Source organism: Stylophora pistillata, chromosome 8, assembly GCF_964205215.1.
Source record: "Stylophora pistillata chromosome 8, jaStyPist1.2, whole genome shotgun sequence".
NCBI classification, from domain to species: domain Eukaryota; kingdom Metazoa; phylum Cnidaria; class Anthozoa; order Scleractinia; family Pocilloporidae; genus Stylophora; species Stylophora pistillata.
In genome coordinates, this window is record NC_142526.1 from 11,967,702 (window position 1) to 11,987,275 (window position 19,574).

Below are 19,574 nucleotides of genomic sequence, written 5' to 3' on the forward strand. Positions count from 1 at the left end.
ACTTCCTATGTACTCACCTTAAACCCTTTCAATCCTTAGATTTCAAAAATCAATTCTCTTTACAGTCTACATGCATTTCTTAAAATGTAAAATTATATATATAATTTATTTAACACCAATATTTTAATGAAAAATATCAGACACACTTACATTCCGTTTTGTATCATAGCTATTGCGCATTCCCGATGGACTTTGTGGGAACAAGGTAAAATTTGACATCCACTAAATGCATCCTACACAAACAAGAATATGAGAACAAACATTCCAACTTCAATAACAAAGTGTCCAAGATAACTGCAAGATGTGACAGGGTTCCTACGTACCCTTCTTCCAGGAACAAATTTCAAGGACAAATTTCAACGACTTTTCCAAGACTCAGGACTCCAAATTTCACCTTAAACCCTTTCATTCCTTAGATTTCAAAAATCAATTCTCTTTACAGTCTACATGCATTTCTTAAAATGTAAAATTCTGAAACTTTATAGCTTTCAGAGTATAGCAGATTTCCAGGACTTTCCAGTCCTGGAAAATGTCAAAATAAATTTACAGGACTTTCCAGATTTTCCAAGACCTGTACATGCAAACCCTGATGTGAGCATGCTGTGTATTGTGGTGAAAAAAGTTGATCACTCTGTAAAAAGTATGACAGATAGGCTCACTAGATAGAAATGTGCATGATAACTGACAGGATACTTCAAAATGACACCTAGACGGTAAGTATAAAACCTAAAGTTACGTATTTTCTTTAATTGATTAGCTCACCTCAAGACAAATACAACATTCATCATGGCCAGAATCTGGTCTACACTTGTGTTTTCCTTGCAGACGTTTATCAAGACACACATTACACACATCACAATGAAAAGACTTATCTTTGTGTATCCTATGAGAGAGAAAACAAAACAACTCTCCATTAAAGTCATGTACACACACTGATATCCAAAATTCTACAATGCTTTACCCTGACACTATAACATTCATATGCAAGTTCTTTAAAATGATCTCTTTAAATTTCCTATGATACAAGAATATTTTTTCTGAAATGGGGAGCTTCTTTAAGTTCACAATCATTTTGTTTATTAGCATAACCTTTCAGTTGGATTTAAGGGGAGAATTAGATGTTTATCATTCTGAGGGTAGCAGGGATTTGTCAGCAAAAGGAGCAATACTTCATCCGAGGGATGGCTGTACACAGTGGATGCCCTTGGATAACAGAAGAAACCACCTTTCCATTGGACCATGCATACAAATTAACCATTTTACAACACTCCTCAGTGATACAGGTAGAGGGTAAATAAAGCTGTAGCCAACATAATTATGGGAGAGTGTTTCTTCTAGATATTGTTTAAAAAGCAACTTACCTACATATCCCGCATTTATCACAGTGATAAGGGTTTTTGTCTATACTTGTGAAATGCTTGCAGATTCCACAGAAATACGCCGACATCTTTGCTCCACAGCTACGGCACTTGGCACTGTCTTCACCAATCTGAAAGAGGGATACAACATATTTGGGTGAGTGGGGGAAATCTTTTAGTTTTGCATGGTAAATTACAGTATCACAAATAAGATCAGTTGGAATGATCAGAGAGTATGTAACACAAATTATCTCATTACTAATTTTATAGGGAGCACAGCTCCAAGTTCATCCATTTTTAAAGCCAGTTCTGTAGCAAGCTGTGATGTTTTTACCACCAAACATACACAGTGAAGCTTGAAAAAAATCAAAACATATACCAATAATAGTTATGACTGACAATGCAAAAAAAATACCTTCATTTACCTCTTGTTCATGATGACAATAGCTGCATTTAAGGTGAGTTGCATGACTTGCTTTAGCTTCCTCATTGTCACATTCTTTGGAGTTGTTATGGCAACGGTGACATGAATAGAAGTTGGTACAGCAAGGAAAACGAACTCTACAATGACGTTGGTAATGTTCACAAAGCCACAAAGACTGTCCAGTCACTGGTTCCTGCTGTTGAGGCCATCCTCTGGCTTCCTCGAGCTCCCTTGCCTCTCTTTCTCTCTTCTTTCGTGCTCTTTCTGCTCGTATTTCATACTCTTTTCTTTCAATTTCTCGGCCAAACTCTTCTCTTTCTCGTAGCACTCTTTCAACCATAGTGCATGTTTCTTTCACACGTTGTTCCAATTCGAGCAAGGAGTTGTCAGTGGACTCCATTGACTCGGTGCCATAGTTCCTGTTGGGTGCTGAACCCTCAGACAAATCAGAGTGTTGATCATGATTTCCTCCTGTGTTAGCACCAGATGTTAAGAAAGAGCCCGAAGAGGCAACATTACCATTTCCTTCTCTATGGGTTCCAGAGGCTAAATGATTGCCAGTTGTGTTCAATGCATTGTTTGAGCTCCTATGTCCATGTGTATTCACACTATCCCTACTTGATGAGACTAGTGGCAAACAAGTATTTCTACCATCTTCTAACTCAGATAAAAGTCTACTGTCTGATCCATTAGCCCTTGCCCCTAAAGATGAAGTTGGGAAATCTGTTGAAGCACTAGGCTGGTTATCATTAATTTGAGCATTAACTGATGAACTTGCCAATAATCCTAAATTAAATGAGTTAAAGTTACTGTTTGTACTTATATTAGCTCCAATATAACTATAGGAGGGTCCTGGTAGAAGTACTGAATTACCATTAAGTGTATTATTAAATGGGTTTCCATCTTCACCATTCCCTCTGATAGATGCTCCTGAGGAATATGATGGGCAATATGTTGGGTCTGGCCTTAGAGCAACTTGATAGTCACCGGGGTACAGTTTTGCTCTGTTAAAGTTGGCCAAGTTTGTCATGCCCTCTATATGAGAATAAGCTCCTTGTAATGAAACATCTTCCACCAACATCTTCTCTGCATGATTGTAATACACACTTTCATGAAGATGTTTGTCTTCAGAATGTCTTGCTAAGAATGTATTGGCCACTCCTGCAACTTGGTGAGGAACCAGGTCAACCAGTAAGGAGTAGGACAAAGTTGGTTCTAATGATCTGCTTCCTTTAGGGGGTCTGTCTCTTGGTCTGGCCCCAGAATGTTCCCATTCATTGGACTGATTGCTTGTGTAACAATCAGACTCATCTATCACTGTGTCTATTTGGTCAGCAAACCTTGCAGCTGAGAGATTTTGCTTCTGAGTTGTATCTCTATATGGGATAGGACTTTGATTTTCACAAGGAACCTCTTCCAGATTAAAACTACCTTGAATTCTATTGGGAATACTGACAGCACCATCTACAAGATCACCATTCCAAAAATCATTGAAGCTATCAAGGTCTTCTGTTTCTCTTTCACCATTTGCAGGACACTGTTTCTTCAGCTCTTTCCTTTCAAAATGTTCATATGCCATGGATGATGACAGAGACCTTTCTTGGTTCTCCTTTCCACTACCTGAGACATCACCTGAGCTCTCCCAAGCCTTTGCAGTTTGATTAAAATTTAGTGGCGTAGTAATTGAGCACGAGTATAAATCTCCAGTTGATGGCAGCACATCATTAACAGAATTAGTTGATGACTGTGACAAGCAAGAAACTGAACCACAACTTGATAACCTTGAATTACTAATGCCTGTCATAGAACTTGAGTCAGGTAAATCATCTGCATTTAAATTAAAGGAAGTCAAACCACCATCATCACTGTTAAATGCTTTTCCACTGGAATAGTTACAAACAGTACTTTCATTGCTTTCTCTGTATTCTTTCGATTCATCAGAGGTTTCATCAGCTACATTATCTGACCTTTGAGGCCCTTCACGCATCTGATTTCCTTCTGCACAAGAGAAAGTAACTCTCTCTGATAATTCACCATTTCCATGGCACAAAGTTTTGAGTTGTTCTGCAAGATCAAAAGAATCCATTGTTACTGAAACATCTAATACCTCCCAACAAAACCAATTATTTCCAAATTTCATGCCTAAAACAAAGAAAAATCTTTCCTCATCCTGGCAAGGCTACAGTTACTAACTTAGAGTATCATCTTAAAAGGTTGTGTTACTCATGACTAATTTTACCCAAAATAAGGTCAAATCATGTACCAATTCAGAAGCCTTTCTCCAGTTACAATAGTACCAAAGGTTGATAGAAAGAACGTTTAACATGTCACATACCACATTAATTTCAAGGTTTCCCTCCAAAGAAGCACACATTTGATACAAATACATTACAGTGTTTTTCACTTAAGCAAAGCACAAGAAAAATTGGCCCCATGTTTCAACAATAACATGGTCTTCTTGTCAGCGGAAACTGGCTCTTAAGCCCTTTAAGCAGGCTTTAATGCAACTATTGGTGATGCACTGTTCTTGATATTTGGTTATACCTTCAGAAACCAGGAGGATTGGCCATGTTAACAAAGTTATTTAAGGATCAAATCTGTCACCAAACTTTTTGGCATCTCACTCAAATAATAATGTGACTGGTTCCAGAAAATATCCATACCCCCCATGGAAGGGATTGGATTTTCCAGGGGGGGAGGGGAGTGACCATAGGGAAATAATTATTTCCAGAGGGTTCTTCTGGTGCATAAGAGAGTAACAAAGAAAAAACACAAATATTTACCATGACAATTTATTTGCAAAGATATAAAATACAAGCAATTAATGACCTGCTTGAAACTTATATAAAAACATCAATTTTATGTTCAGTCAACTTCTTTTATCCTTCAAAGCACGTGATTTATGACAATATATGGAAGAGAACCTCCAGATATAACGAAACCCCGTTTTAGCAAACATAGTTTGCCAGTCCCTTGGCCCTTCGTTACATTAAGGTTCAACTAGATTCATCTACAAAATAAAACGTTTCACGCGATCGGAATAGTAGTGATTACAAAGGTGTTTGTCCGGTGTTTTTTGCAAATCTTTTATCTTTCAGTTTTCAGTCATACTAGTTCTTATTTGTAAAGGATATTCACTTTTACCGCAGGTTCACATTCATGCATTTCAGCAATGGCGTTTATCTTGGTGATGGTAGAGCAGCAAAAGAACACTTTCCGAATAATCTCCATTTAAGGCTAAATAAACATACTTGCCCTATGGTTCATGAACACCTTTGTGATCAGTTCACAAAGGCACGAACGATAATCCATTTAACGTGAAAAAGAACGGACTGATACCTCCCGCAATGCATTTTTAAGTCTTTAGGCCAAGCTTCAAGAAAACAGTTCACAAAACAGTTCTAAAGTTTGGGTAGTGCCAGATTTTAAACAGTTGTTCAAATTGTAGCAAATGGATACCTTTAGGGTGAGGAATAAATAGTAATTCTTTTATCTTGCACGCTTTGGTAGTTTATTTTTTAGCCAGCCAAATGAAAACTTTAGAGAACACAAAACATGGGAAAAAAAAACTTTTAATTGGTTACATTCTTCTGCACTTGACTGTTTCTCTATCACAAGGAAGTTACAGGAGTCTTTTCCAGAACCTCAAACTTTGCGTGACAATTTTGTTATCAACTGAATCAGCGACGGGCAATTTTAGCACTATAACTCAAATATGCAAATTTGGTAGAATTAAATTTGATACTCGCACTGTCTGATCGCTCGACAAGGTCCTGATCTCTTTGCTTTCTTCTTGACGCAGTGAGAGAAAGTACATTTATATTTCCCACCCAATCTTGCATTTCATTTGCCTGTGGCCAAGAACTTTTTCAACAATTTCTTCATCACTAAAGTGCATAAGGAATTTGCTCATCTGTTGTAGAATTCAACAGAAAGCTGAAAATACATAAAACTCCAAATTTGTTCGTGACTCGAGCGCGTAAAGAATTCGCATAGGGAATTTGCTTTACCTGTTAAAGAATTCTACAAAAAATACACAAAACTCGCAAAATTTGGCATCCTAGTGAAAAAAATACTTATCTGTTCCTTTCAATAAGAGATAGCAATATTTCCAGTAACAACTTATCTGTTTCTTTCAATAAGAGATAGCAATATTTTTTTGGAAATTCAGGAGGGGGGGTTAATTTTGGGGCCAATTTCAGAAAATCCAGAGGGGAGGGGGGGTCTTACGGCAAATCCCTTCCATGGGGGGTATGGATTTTTCTGGAACCACACAATCCCAGTAATATACGCCTACCCTGAATATGCAGCACCACCACAAATTCCTTCACAAGCTTCAATACTACAATATTGCAATATCTTGAGGGACTAGATGCAAATTCTTTAAATGCATGTATAGATTCAGACTTAGAAGAAGCATACTCCACATTTAGTGACCATCAAAAATTTTTCAGATGTCATTATTCAAGCAATAAAGAAAATTTTTATTGTATTGATGGCAGATCTGTCAGACAACTGTGGTGAAAACATAATAAAATTGTTTAGAGGACACTTCAAGTTTTAAACTTGTATGCATTTTTTTTACCTGATCTGTCCATATAACCTGCACCATGAGGTAGTTCCCCTTCATAAGATGTCCCTCTGGTTGCATCAAGTGTACTCTGCTCTTGTGCACGTTCATTTAGCAACTTGCGACGCTTTTCTTTACTTTCAAGGAACAACTGTCTTCCCACCTCAGCTTCAAGTCCTTGTTTCTCTTCCTCCATTCGAGTCAATTTCTCTTTCAGTTGATTTATTTCATCCTCTTGTTTGTGACAACGATCCTGATAGACAGCAACTTCATCTTGTAACTGGCTGACAAGGCTGTTAGTAGCATTGATAATATCATTGGATCTCTGCAACTGGCTGACAACAATGCTGTTTTTTAGACAACAAGGGCATGTACAATTCAGCTGTTCACTCCGTTTCAACTCTTGGTAGCTCTGTTCCACACCATCATGTACAACCACAATTTTTTCTTCCCGTGACAGTAAACCTTCTTTACTTGAAATCCCATTAAACTCAGCCTGTAACTTTGCTGAACTCTCAAACAAAGGCCTGACATTAGCATATCCCTCTTGAAAAGTGTTCTCTGTCAATTCAACAGATTTTTCTCCAAATACAGATGGTGACCTCCATAAAGGGTAATCTGGTATTGTGTTTGCATCACAACATGTAGGACTTGATGAAATCAAGTTCAGAGATGATGCTGAGCCAACTGATAAAAGAGATTTACTAACCTGCCCATCACTAATGCACTGAAGGTTGGGTGTGCAAGTTTCATTTTCATTTTCAGATTTAACCGTAATTAAGCTACCATTGACCTTGTTGGACTGTTCTGCAAAACAGCTTTCTGCCTGCAATCTACATCGCAATTGTGTAAAGTTTTCTTTACTCAACTTTACCAAAGCATCAACTGGGGAAACTTTGAAGGCAACTTGCAATTGTCCCAATGTTGTGAAGTAATCAAATTTTCTACACATTCTATTCTGAAGCAAATAAAGCTGATCCATTGCTAAAGCTATGGTCACTGCTTTGTTTCGTATGGGGCCTTGAAGACTGTGATGAAATTTTCGACTGGGAAGTTGGACATATAATTTACAAAATAAACGAACCTCTCCTGACTTACTAGGCTGAGCATGAACTTTAGTTTTGAGGAGGACTTTCAACAGAGTTGTGCAATCTCTTACATGGTGGTACATACCATTACGAAATTCTTTCTTGATACAATTTTTCACAAGGCCAACATCTCTCACAGCTCCAACACCATCAAAACAAACGAAGGTGAAGGGTCCCTCAGCTTCTTCTTCAGTTTGTTTTAGGTGCCTTTCATTACTTGTAGTGAAATATGAACCAGGTGATGGATGCTTCAGCTTCTTGCTCACTTTCTTTGCCCCTTGCAAATATTTTTCAGCCACAGAATAATAGTTGCTTTTGTCAAGTTCCTCAGGAGGAAATGCCTCTGCTCCAGGGGTATTCCTATTCATGACTGGTTCAGGATTCATCAGCTGTACCAAATTCAAATTGCTCTGCCAGGTAAGATTGGTCAATGTTCTTTTACTGCCTAAATCAAACAAGAAAAAACATGCTCACAACAAAATTGCCTAAATACAAAACTGTTACAAATGGCCACAGCAAATTTGCCATCCTTTCAGTAAATAAACATGCACAACCCCTAAAAATAATACAGAGAAAGTAAAATGACACAAGGAACAGGAGGTAAGATAAATATCCCTATCCATGAATGAAAACAGAGGCCTGTTTTTTTTTTCTCATTATATTTTAAGTATTTTTAATTATTTTTACATTTCCAAACACATCTTTCAAATATATTTAAAGATAAATTGACTTCAAACTACAACATAATGATGACTAAAGTTTTTATTTATACTGTTCTCATCCATTTACTTTGTTCTCAAAGGCCTAGCCCACCCAAGTGTACAAAATTACCAGTCAATGTTGGGACAGGAATGTTTTGCAGTCCTTGTGTTTACCTTGTTTGACATATCATGCCAAAGTCTCTGATAATCACCTCATAGTACAGAGGAAATTCACTGATTATTTGCAATGAGAATCAAGAGTGAAAGGATAAGCTGCATAAGCAAGACACAAGAAAAATCACAATCAAATTTGGGTATTGGCATAATCTCATTATGGCTTAATTTTATAAAACGAAAACAATTGCTGCATTTATAGTCCTAGATTGAAGGTTTTCTCCTCTTCAAATATCCTGTTATAATATATATCCTCATCTCTACAAATTCACATATGTACTACTTCAAGGCACTAATAAGAAGAGCTGAGGGATCACTATTTTATATATAAAACACAAAAATATTACAGAGGTCTGTTGGGTGACAAAGGTTGAGCAACAATTCATTGTTGAACCGTCCCTTACATTTATCTGAAAAGTGTTTTCATTTCTATTGACACCCATTTTTTATGGGAACTATTCTGTTACTGTTTGATGACTAAAAAATTTAGGTGCCATTAAAATGTGTTGAACTATTTTGGAGGCATGAACAGATTATAGAGCATAGATATTCAAATTCAAGCTTTGATCATGCATGAATGCATGAAAGGTTCTTGATATCAACTGAATTCTTTGATTCGAAACAAATGTTGCCATAAAGATCCTTTTGTAAGTGGAATGATAAGTGTGGGGTCAACTCTAGTATGATCTTAATATAGATCTATGTTTTAGTGTCCATCTATGTTTTGGCCTGAACACAAGTAAAAACAAAAGCACAAGCACAACAAGGATCTTTTCCATTTGGCATATAAACTTTATGCTTGCCATTGTGCTTGCCATTGTGCTTGCACTTGTACTTGCATCACTCGCAAATACCAAGCATAAAAGGTGAACTGGCACCCCGCCATCAGTCATGGAGACTTTGAGGCACTGTTGAAATTAATGAATTCCCAAGGAACAAGCGGTGGTTTCATGCCCAGTCAAGCAAGTATGCAGTAGGGATATATCCCATCTAATCACATCACATTTAGATAAGAATATTATCTCCCAAGAGTATGTCTTTTATACAGTCATCACAATTAATGTGGAAGCGAAATAAGAAGGATATTAAAAAAGCAAAACTAAGAGAAACCTCATTCACTCTGCCTGCATGGTGCATGGAAAAGTCAGTAACAGCTTAGTTATCAATTGGTAAGAATAAAAGAGTTTGTAATGCCTTTGACCCCTTTTGAAAAATGATCATTTCAGGGAGAATAATATCACCAGCAGAACTTTCCTATGCACAGGTTTAACCCACACAATTTTTTTTGTTGCTGCTGTAGAGTGCATGATAAAGTGTATATAAAAACATCAATTCTGTAGTTTTTTAATAAAACATGCTTGTAGAAAAATTATATTACTGATACCGAAATTTTAACGAAAATGTTTTGCTCATAGATAAGAGAGACATATGCAGGGTTCAAAATATTGAAGGGTTTATATCAGATTTTTCACCTTATTTCATTGAATAGCTTCCAATTATCAGTATTGCTGTGATTTCAAACCATGGTATTTATAGGTTTGGTTTTTGCCCCATGTGTGAGACATTAAGCAAAGTGAGGTTCACAACGCTACACTTTCTTGTTGATCTTTCACATATTAGTTGTTCAACTCTGTTAATCGTTATATAAGTATATTTAGTTTGACATCATCTTCATTAACACTTCTATTTCTTCTTAGGTAGACAACAAGGCTCTTTGTTTGGAGCAAAAATGGTTACAAACACATACAGTGGAACTAGTGTTTGCCTACCAATGCTGTGTTTTTTTGTTTTGTTTTTTTTACAGTTGTTTCCCAGTATTCTCCTACACGTTGTCTCACTGAGCTCTAAATCCAAAATAATTTGCACAAGTTATACACATCTTTGTGGGCCCATCAGCTCACATAATAACTTCTGTCAATAGTTTGAAAATCAACATAAAAATTATGAACAAATTTTATACAATGCAGCCTTGCCTGACCTCACCCTCAAAAGAAACAATTACAGCAATTCAGAAATATACAAATCATCTATAACAATAACAACCACAACACTTAGTTGTAGCAACAAAATGTTGATCTCTAGTTTGAATTTGAAAGCCACAACAAAGGGCAAAGAATATTTGAAACTTATGCCTAAGCAAAACACAGAACATCGCCTCAGCCCAATATCACTAGCTACACAGAGATATGGTTGAGAACAACAATTCAGGCAACTGTCTTGTTCAAATTAGGTTTGAGGTTTTTGTAAGGTTGATTATGTGTGCTAAAATGTTTCTTCCATCTTTCAGTGATCAAAATTTCAAGGATGTGGGCCACATAATATAACTTCTCAACCATTATATAAGTATATGTTCTCTTTTCAATAATGGTATCAATGCATTTTCCTTCAAGTCCGCAACTTTCCTCAATGCTAAACTACCTACGCACGAAGCAATAGGCAATAACTGTGACAGTTTGCAAATACACATGATCACAAAACAGTCTGTTATTGGTTCCGTCACTGTCTTGTGACTTTGAGCAGACCAATCACCTGCCTGTTGGTTATTAATTATTTTGTACAAAAAATTAAGAAAACACTGAGATGGTGCAATCATATATAGTGAAGAACATCGAAGGGCAGTAACCCACTAACTTATGCCTGAGTTAGTGGGCTGAATGGAAAGGCAAACCTCTCCCCAACAGGACAAGGCATTCATGGCATAATTTTGATCGAAGAAGTCACTGACTATGTTTTCCATGGCAGATGGAGGTTACTTGGACTAAAATGCAACGTATGTTAGACTTGGCTTCGTACTAGTCAAACGCTTGATGGTGCAACACGAATCTGCAATATGCTGTAAGATTTCATTTGATAGAGACTCGGTTTTGTTTCACTTATTATTTTCTACCCTCTGGTTAAAACACGTATGTTGAAACCAAAGCGAGTAAATGGAATTATGCTTTTCACAACTTCAACACGATCTCAAGGTACGTAGTAGCATGATGCTTTCTTCTATATTTACAACAACGCTGCTTTCAAGCTCTGCCTGCGAAAGGAAAAATTTTCCACTTCTTATAACATATCTCTGCACAAAACAGAGCTAGGTTTGAAGCAGCGTATATCGAGCGGCTCGTTCATTTCGTTTCCCTAGCTAAGCGGTGGGTGAAAGAACAAAGAATAAGTTACATATATACGCCTTTGAAGTCTTCACCGAGCGCCGGATAATGTAGAATGCTCAAGCTCTGAGAGTTTGTCCGTCGAAAAAACCAAATGTTAAAATGTTTAAATCGCTTGACATTTCTTAACAAACATCTGATATTCCTTAGAAGTTAAGAAGAACCTTTTGGTGGAAAATCTGTGAACATTTCTAACTGCTGAGCGTTTAGTCTATATTTGAGACAGTGCCCGGCTGCTAGGCATTTAGCCAGGGTTTTCATTATTTAGTGGCCTGTGTGGTTCGGCAGCGGACGAAAGACCGAGGAGTTATGAATGTGCGTGTATTGTAAGGCTTAGGTCTCAATACGTTCAGGCTCGTTTGCCTCCTGACCAGCACCAGACGAGCAAACGAACTTAGTTTAAAGTTGCCCTGACTATTCTGCTGGTTAGCCACTACAACAATACTAACAACATTTATCTTAAATTCAAGAACAAAAACTTGGGTAGTTACTTGAGATTTTAGTAAAGCGGAGGAAGTGATAGCCTTCATTGCCACTGTTCCACAGAAACATGCAGTTCATATAATTATTTCTATCAGGCAACGAAATCTTTGAGTAATTTCTCCTTTTATAATAATTTCTGTTTCATTGATATATCTATTTATCTTTACGCGACTGTGGACATGGGCGACAAAAATGAAGGAGAAGGATAAAAACAAAACATAAGCTTATGCTAACATTAAATTATTTAGATTAAAATTTTTTTAGTAGGTAGAATGCTTAATCGTGTAAGTTGTCATAAATTCAAGAAAAATCTGGACCACACAGAATGAAAATATTCTCCTAACTACGAACATCAAACGATTCAAACAACTGGTCTACGATGATGTATAAAAAGGTACCTCTAATTTCGCTCCGTTCCACTCTCCATACTCAGTATTTCCACTGCGTCTTGACTAAAGTCATCGATTTAATTCTCCACTTGGACTGTTCTGATTGGACGTCTGGGACAAAGGAACATAATTAATAAACAATCAGACATACATACATAAATACACACTTTATTTATTCCAAAAGCAGACTGTATGTACACTAAAAAGGAACAGGAAAATGATGCTTCTAGAAAAGGAGGTTAAGAGATTATCCCCATGTGAAAACTCCCTAAAAAATAAGTTTAAATGAAAATAAAATGCTTAGTTACCGCCCTCCCGGTTAGCTCAATAGGTTATAGCGCCGGATTGTCTTGTGCGGGAGGTCGATGGTTCGAGCCCCGGCCGGACCAATACTCGTGGTCTTAAAATAACTGAGGAGAATATGCTACCTTTCTATAATATCAAGAAATGGATAGATATTCTAGTCTTCTCGGATAAGGACGAATAAACTGTAGGCCCCGTCTCCTGCAGGGTTAGGGGTAGGAGACGTTAATTTCCCACGCACGAGATTACTGTGTGGTTAATCAAAATAAATTAACGTATATGTGAACGATCCTTCGCAGTAAAGCACTATTTGAGCAATAGTGAAAATCAGACCTGAAAAAAATTTCAGGCCTGTACGGGATTCGAACTACTGACCTCTGCGATACTAGTGCAGCGCACTACCAATTGAGCTAACAAGCCAACTGGGAGCAGGCCATCAAATTAATTCGACATAAACCCGTAGATGATAAATCAAACAACAACAAACATATGAAACATATGATTTTCACTATTGCTCAAATAGTGCTTTACTGCGAAGGATCGTTCACATATACGTCTCATAACCGCAGTTCATACATATGTTTCATATGTTTGTTGTTGTTTGATTTATCATCTACGGGTTTATGTCGAATTAATTTGATGGCCTGCTCCCAGTTGGCTTGTTAGCTCAATTGGTAGAGCGCTGCACTAGTATCGCAGAGGTCAGTGGTTCGAATCCCGTACAGGCCTGAAATTTTTTTCAGGTCTGATTTTCACTATTGCTCAAATAGTGCTTTACTGCGAAGGATCGTTCACATATACGTCTCATAACCGCAGTTCATACATATGTTTCATGTTTGTTGTTGTTTGAAAATAACTTAAGTTACAATTAAATATTTAGGTACAATTTTAGCTGAGATTTAAAATGCTGAACATAATCAGCTTCCACTATGTTTCTTGGTAATTCATTCCATACACAAATGGAAGCGTCAAAGGTTATCATATCGAGGACGCTCCCTACATAAATTGTAAAATATAAATTCTAAGTTGTAAGATTTAAGAATCATTAAGAAATGGCAATGGGTGAAAAAAATTGAAAAATTACGAAATTTTACAATACTTTCTAAGTTTACTACGAAAAATGTTGAAGTCCTCTTCGTACACTATCTCTTTAGGAAGAGTATTCCACTGTTTTATCATTCAAACAAAGAATGAGTACAAAAATCAATTTACTCTAGCTAATACACCTTTGCCATAATGGCGGAAAATCTGATGGAGGTCTGAGACTGGTTATGAATTATTTCACCAAAGCGAGGCCACCCGGGCAACACATGGCGACGCGACTATACAAACTCTCACAATTCCTCGAGCTTTTTAACCGAAAATGACATTCCTGGAGCTTCCTTAGGAGATAGAAATCTCTCACAATTCAAGACTGAGGACTTGAGACTATGGTTGAAGGGCAGAGGTGACCCAGCGAAAGGTTTAAAGACAAAAGCAAGCTTGTGACAAGGCTAGTTTCGAGCACAAGATGCGTACTTCGAGGTGTTTTGATTGCTTGAGAAAATTGTCAATTGTGATTACTTACACTTAAATTGACCTAATTTCTTATACTTTAATACATCAACAGCGGAAAGGTTAAAAACATCATTGATCCTGATCCCAATAATCTTTATTCTAAGCGAAAACAACTGCGCACGGCAAACAACACAAGTTCACACTCCGCCGCTAAACGACATGTTCCCGTCAAATTCTCTGAATCTAGTATGTGGAACTACTCATTTCAGAAGATGCCTCTGTTTACTAGAGCGGAATAGAACAATCATATAACACGCTCTGGGGTCTAGATAATTGTAGATTTCCATTAAAATAGCGTTGTTAGGAAACGAAGTGTAGCAGGACACAGCAGAATTGTCGGCGCGAAATCTTTCAGTAGAAAAAGTCTACTTTTTAAACATTCATTCTTCTTTGAAATGCTTTCTATTTCTCTCTAGAGCTCTTCTATTCTCATTTCATACTGTTTCACAAGCGCGACAACACTCTGATCACTCTTAATGCATGCATCCTTCGACTCGACCAAATCGGTCTGAGTTTCGACATCTTTTGTCTTTGCCTAATTTTCGACATTCTTTTCATTAGGTTCTACAGTTGTAATCTGACTCTCTAGCTGTTCATTCGAGTTATCATTTACGCTGCTTTCCGAGTGTGCACACCATGAATAAATCCCTGAATGATTGATGAGTAGTTGTTTTACTAGTGAATCTTTGAGGTGGAGGCTTTTTTTGCGCAGCGAAGTACGCCACTGAAATACCGAAGGTACAGCATTGGTTTGAAGGCATATTTTGCCCGCAATACTTTTCTTCAAGTCTTCCATTTTAAAATGGTGCGAGCAGACCATGGTTGAGTCCAAGACTTTGAAGCTTTTTCCTTCCTCTCGACGGGTTGCATGAAGCCATTGCTTTCTCGCGAGTTTTTCTTTGGGAAACTTGAAGTAGGATATTTATTAACCGTTTACGTCGCGATATCCCCTTGTAGTCCATGAAGGAACACAGCAGTGGCATGGCATTGTACATATTAACTTGAGCCTTAGCTATATTAGTTGTCGATTCTTTGAGAAATAAGGCGTTTTGGATCGATTAATAAATTGTGCCAGAAACTTTTTGACAAGCGCTCACAAGTGCACAAATCCATGCCCGGGTGGCCTCGTCCCCATGCACTAGTTTTAGTCTTCACTCGGCCGCCGCCATTATGGCAAAGGTGTATGGCTGTCTTAATTTAAATGAATGGTTTGATCTTGTTTTACAATAGCAATTAAATTCAAAATAATCATTATAGTTCAGGGACCGCGCAGAGGGAGAGGCTGGGGGAGGCTCTAGGCCCCCCCACTTTATTGCAAATCGGAGTAAATCGGAAAAAGATTTTCCTTCACGCACTCTTCTTTAGCCCACCCCCACCCCCCCCCCCCAACTCGAAAACTTGCCGCGCGGTCCCTGTAGTTGAGGCCATTAAGACCATGAGTAGACTTGTAGCACTCTAGCAAAGATAGATAAGACCTCCTTGATTGAAGACTGGATCATCTAAGCATTGCCGGTCTTTCTTCGTATGGTAAGTCCCGGGAGAGCGTATTTCGAGGCCCTACGTTGTAGTTGTTCAAGAGAAAAAAAACAAGAACACGTTCGGAAAAATAAGAACAGGGAACAGGGGGCAGGGAACAGGGAACAGAAAATAAGGAACACGGAACAGAAAATAAGGAACAGGGAACAAGAAATGGAGAACGGAGTACGGAAAACGAGAAACAGGGAACAGAGAACAGGGAGCGGGAGTCTGGGATCGAAAGTGCCTCGAAGACGAATCGAGAGTAAGTAAAGGAACTGAAAACTCTTGGTCATCTCCAAACGGTTCATACTATTCGCAGCTTCAGCCGATCTCAACTTTATGTTATTAGATAGATGTCGTTTTTCCTCGCTTGTCATCAATACTAATTTGAAATTTCAGAGACATTGGAGCGTCATCGACATCGAAATCGACGTCGGAGATACACAAAAATATCCTAAAACAGCCAGAGATTCGACAATTCAAAAGTAATTTATCTTTTCTTCCCGTATAGGCCAGAATGCTGGCATATGATTGAGAGCGAACTAGAGGCTCTAACTGTAAACCCTCCAAGTGAAAACCTACAAAGTTGGCCTGGAACAGAGTCTAGCCCCATTTCCAAGGAGGACCTGTGTGCACAATGCGAACAGACAATATGGGCATCATTATCGTCATCATCATCATCATCATCAAAGGGTTCGTATAGCCTGAGTAGGAAGAGGTAAGAGACGCCAAGACACAGGGTATGGCGCTGGAGGCTAATGGCTGTGTCAGGTTTACCTTAGTAGCATAAGACTACTCTTAAAGGCTGTCGAGGGCTTGGAAGACTCGAGAATTCCTTGTCTTAAGAGACAGATTGAAAAAGCATCGCACTGCTCGCCTGCTGGCTTGGCCTCCTAAGGGCCTTTTTTCCTTTCCCTTCACAGCGTTAAGCTTGATTGGCCATTAGTGAGAGATCAGGAGAATGATTCATTTAATTTTACCTTTCTAGTTGTGGAACAAGGATATCGATTTTCAGAGGACAATTCAATTACATTTTGATGTGTTTGATACAAACTGCGTTGAGTGGAAATGGCAAACCTATATAAATTATGGCGCAGAAGCAGATTTGGAAAAGAACAGTCAGGAGCGACAGGAGAGAAATCTGGAGAACATACCAACATGAGGGATGAAAAGGAGGGAAGAACCATCAAAACTCTTCTTGAAGCACAGGCAGAAGACTGGTTTAAAACCAGGAGATGGAAGGTTCAGTTATCTAGTGACGGCTTGCTCATGACAGCTTGCTCGTTCATATGATTATCACATAAACGTTTCTGTGCTCACACGAAAGAAGATCCAAACACTTTTCGCTCCAAACAGTTTCTAAACGATTGCTCAATAGTCCAAACCTCGCACAAGTAGAAAAGCTTTATTCGTTCGATCAATATTTTGCCTGTGGATATTGTTTTAAGGTTTTGATTACATAACAGTCACAAAATTATCCATTGAGGCTGCAATGACTTGTTAAACGGGAAACGTTCCAGAAAGGGGTTGTTCTTTCATGCCTTCTGCAGTCGAATTTGATATCCAATAAGGGGAAAACAGAAAGTAAAGAACACTTATTCATTTCTTAGGATCCATAGCTATCGACTTTGTTCGGGGGAAAAACACAGTAGTCGAGTCAGAACAGATCTGAGCAAAGCTGGAGCCTTATTCAGACTTTTCCATTAATCTACAATCGCGGAAAACAGCAATTAGGAATATTACATTCAGTGCTTACAGATTCAGAAGCCCGTATCCCATTTTAAATATCGGCTTAGTACAGAACTATTACGCTCTTGAAGAGATAAGCTGTGCGAGTAGTTGATGAACGACTGGGGAGGTCACGAACTGAGATCTAGAAATAAGGAAAAACTTTTGCAATACTAACCTCTCTAACACGTTTTTGATTAGACACGAGAAAAAAACCAATAATATATACATTATGCTAGAAGTTTGCTACCTGGCTTCGAAAAAAGATTGAAGAATCTGTAAAATGCAAGTTTTACATTTTTATATTGAGACCGGCGACTTGATGGCTAATGCTTTCGTGGTTTCCTTTTTCAATGTAGTTTTTAAAGAACATGCTCTGAATATTCCGTGTTGTATAGTGTTTCCTTGACTATAAGCTCTAGGTTGCCTTTTATAAGTAAGCACTTACTACTCAGATAAGCTAAATCATGAGTTTAATCTCAAACAGAAATCAAAAGTACGTTGCCTATACCTTGACTTTTAAGTCGTGTCGTAGATACATTTTCCCTTGCGTGATCACGATGAAGCACTAAATACGTAAATACATTTCCTTGAGTGAATAATGTCACTTGACTGTTTTTAACAGTGCCCGTAATTAGCATCGCATTACAAAAAAGGAAAGCGTCACCACCATTAATCATGCAGAGGGCCAAGACAAATAAACAAATTTCTTTTTACTCGAAACTTCATTTTTCTATAACTTCTTTCAGAGATGTAATTTTCCCCGACTAAGAGTGAAATTCCTGACTTTTCCTAGGCCTTGTAGTAATTCATTTTTCCATGACTTTCCTTACCTATGACAACTGCGATTAACTCGCCGGAAACGAGTCACTATTTCTGTATCAAATATCTTCGTGATGATCATAACATTGAAGAACAGGCGCCATCTTTCGATCTCCATGTTCGGCTGTCTACAAACTTAACATCATCGTCATCGAAATGTTCAGAGCACACTTTGGTACTACTTTGGTACTAGTGACTGCCACGGGCGACTGATTAATTTTATTCGTCAGAAAAAACTCTAACCGCACAATTTCAGACACGAAACGAAACGACACGATTAAAACTACAAATAAAACAGCCAACGAAAACCTATTAAAATAGAAACTAAGCTAAATACACAAGGAAAGATACAACGAAAACAACAATGAAAACTACATAATACAAAACTTACATTTATTGATATGTTGTGGACTTCCTGCCTGGTGGCGAAATAGCTGCACGAAGCGAGTGACCAAAAAAATCGAACACTGGACAAATACTGAACAAAATACTGGACAAAACTGAACTACGCTGAACAATACGGTTTAAATACATGCTACGTTACGTAACGTTACGTAATGACACAAAGAAAGCGCACACAAAATTTACTACAATTAGCACTGCTTGAACGAGAACAATAAACAAACGAAAAAGAATATTAAGGCGTTTGCGATCTACACCTAGGACTTTTTTTGGATTTTTTCTTTTATCATCTTAAAAGTCAATATCTGTTTTCAAAGAAACTGAGGAACAACCATCACATTTAAAAATCAGACGAGACGAAATTGTTTTTCTGGCCCCGGTTGTTCGAAGGGTGAATAACGTGGTTCGCCGGATGAATCTCTAACCGCCTTTTTAACAACTGCGCCCTAGACAAGAGCTCTGGACATTTATTCACACGGATTTAAAACAAATTCGTGCAACTAGCAGTTGAAGAAATAGCATGGACACACGAGTTCTAAAGCTTAGGATCCTTCGAGTATTTATGAAAGACAAATCCGAATTTGTGAAACATTGTAGCGAAAACAGTTTTTTGAACAGCTACGGCCAGTATTCGAGAACTCGAGAAGTTTATTAACTACAGCAATTCTCCAATAAAGTAGGCCACGTGTCTAGGAAATTAGACATAATTTAATTCTGTCTGTGAGAACCCAATCGAACAAGTCACAAATCGATTACGGACACACTAGAAAAGAACCGTTGAAGGTGAAGCCGGACACGTTGCAAACGCTCCGCCGCCTCTGACGCAATAACATAAATAAGGGAGCGACGTACCTGTGCAATGTGAGTCATTGATTAAAACAGTTTCGTGCAATGGCGATGAC

The 19,574-nt window shown here is 38.0% G+C and overlaps 3 protein-coding genes across 6 annotated transcripts in view; 2 read left to right on the forward strand and 1 right to left on the reverse strand.

Moving 5' to 3' along the window:
* LOC148724991 (uncharacterized) overlaps positions 1-19,574 on the forward strand; it is a 312,950-nt gene that overhangs the window by 231,632 nt on the left and 61,744 nt on the right. The gene's annotated exons all lie outside the window — the stretch shown is intronic.
* The window catches only part of LOC111330734 (uncharacterized), a 39,819-nt gene that overhangs the window by 1,452 nt on the left and 18,793 nt on the right, over positions 1-19,574 (reverse strand). For 2 of the 3 annotated variants that reach the window (XM_022935653.2, XM_088731712.1), the window contains 6 exons: positions 12,352-12,453; positions 6,368-7,885; positions 1,784-3,846; positions 1,362-1,489; positions 763-883; positions 151-233 (listed from right to left, as the gene is read on the reverse strand). In XM_022935653.2, coding sequence (XP_022791388.1) covers positions 151-233; positions 763-883; positions 1,362-1,489; positions 1,784-3,846; positions 6,368-7,826 — 3,854 coding nt within the window. In that variant the 5' untranslated portion in view covers positions 7,827-7,885; positions 12,352-12,453. Of the gene's footprint in view, positions 1-150; positions 234-762; positions 884-1,361; positions 1,490-1,783; positions 3,847-6,367; positions 7,886-12,351; positions 12,524-19,574 lie in introns of those variants that run through there. The other variant, XM_022935657.2, reaches the window with a different exon arrangement.
* Positions 10,910-18,164, forward strand: LOC111330739 (uncharacterized). Of its 2 annotated transcripts, none has more exons than XM_088731750.1 (3): positions 10,910-11,150; positions 16,232-16,438; positions 16,709-18,164. In XM_088731750.1, exons 1-3 carry the CDS (start codon positions 11,146-11,148, stop codon positions 16,803-16,805), a joined length of 309 nt encoding a protein of 102 aa, XP_088587876.1. In that variant the 5' UTR covers positions 10,910-11,145; the 3' UTR covers positions 16,806-18,164. The 2 variants fall into 2 exon arrangements, with proteins under 2 accessions (XP_088587876.1, XP_088587877.1); XM_088731751.1 differs by having other exon boundaries at positions 16,232-16,413.

Bases quoted from the DNA above. Each gene is read 5' to 3' on its own strand.
- LOC111330739 (XM_088731750.1), top strand. The intron at 16,439-16,708 runs GTAAGAGACGCC...TTACCTTTCTAG, and splicing joins TATAGCCTGAGTAGGAAGAG to TTGTGGAACAAGGATATCGA.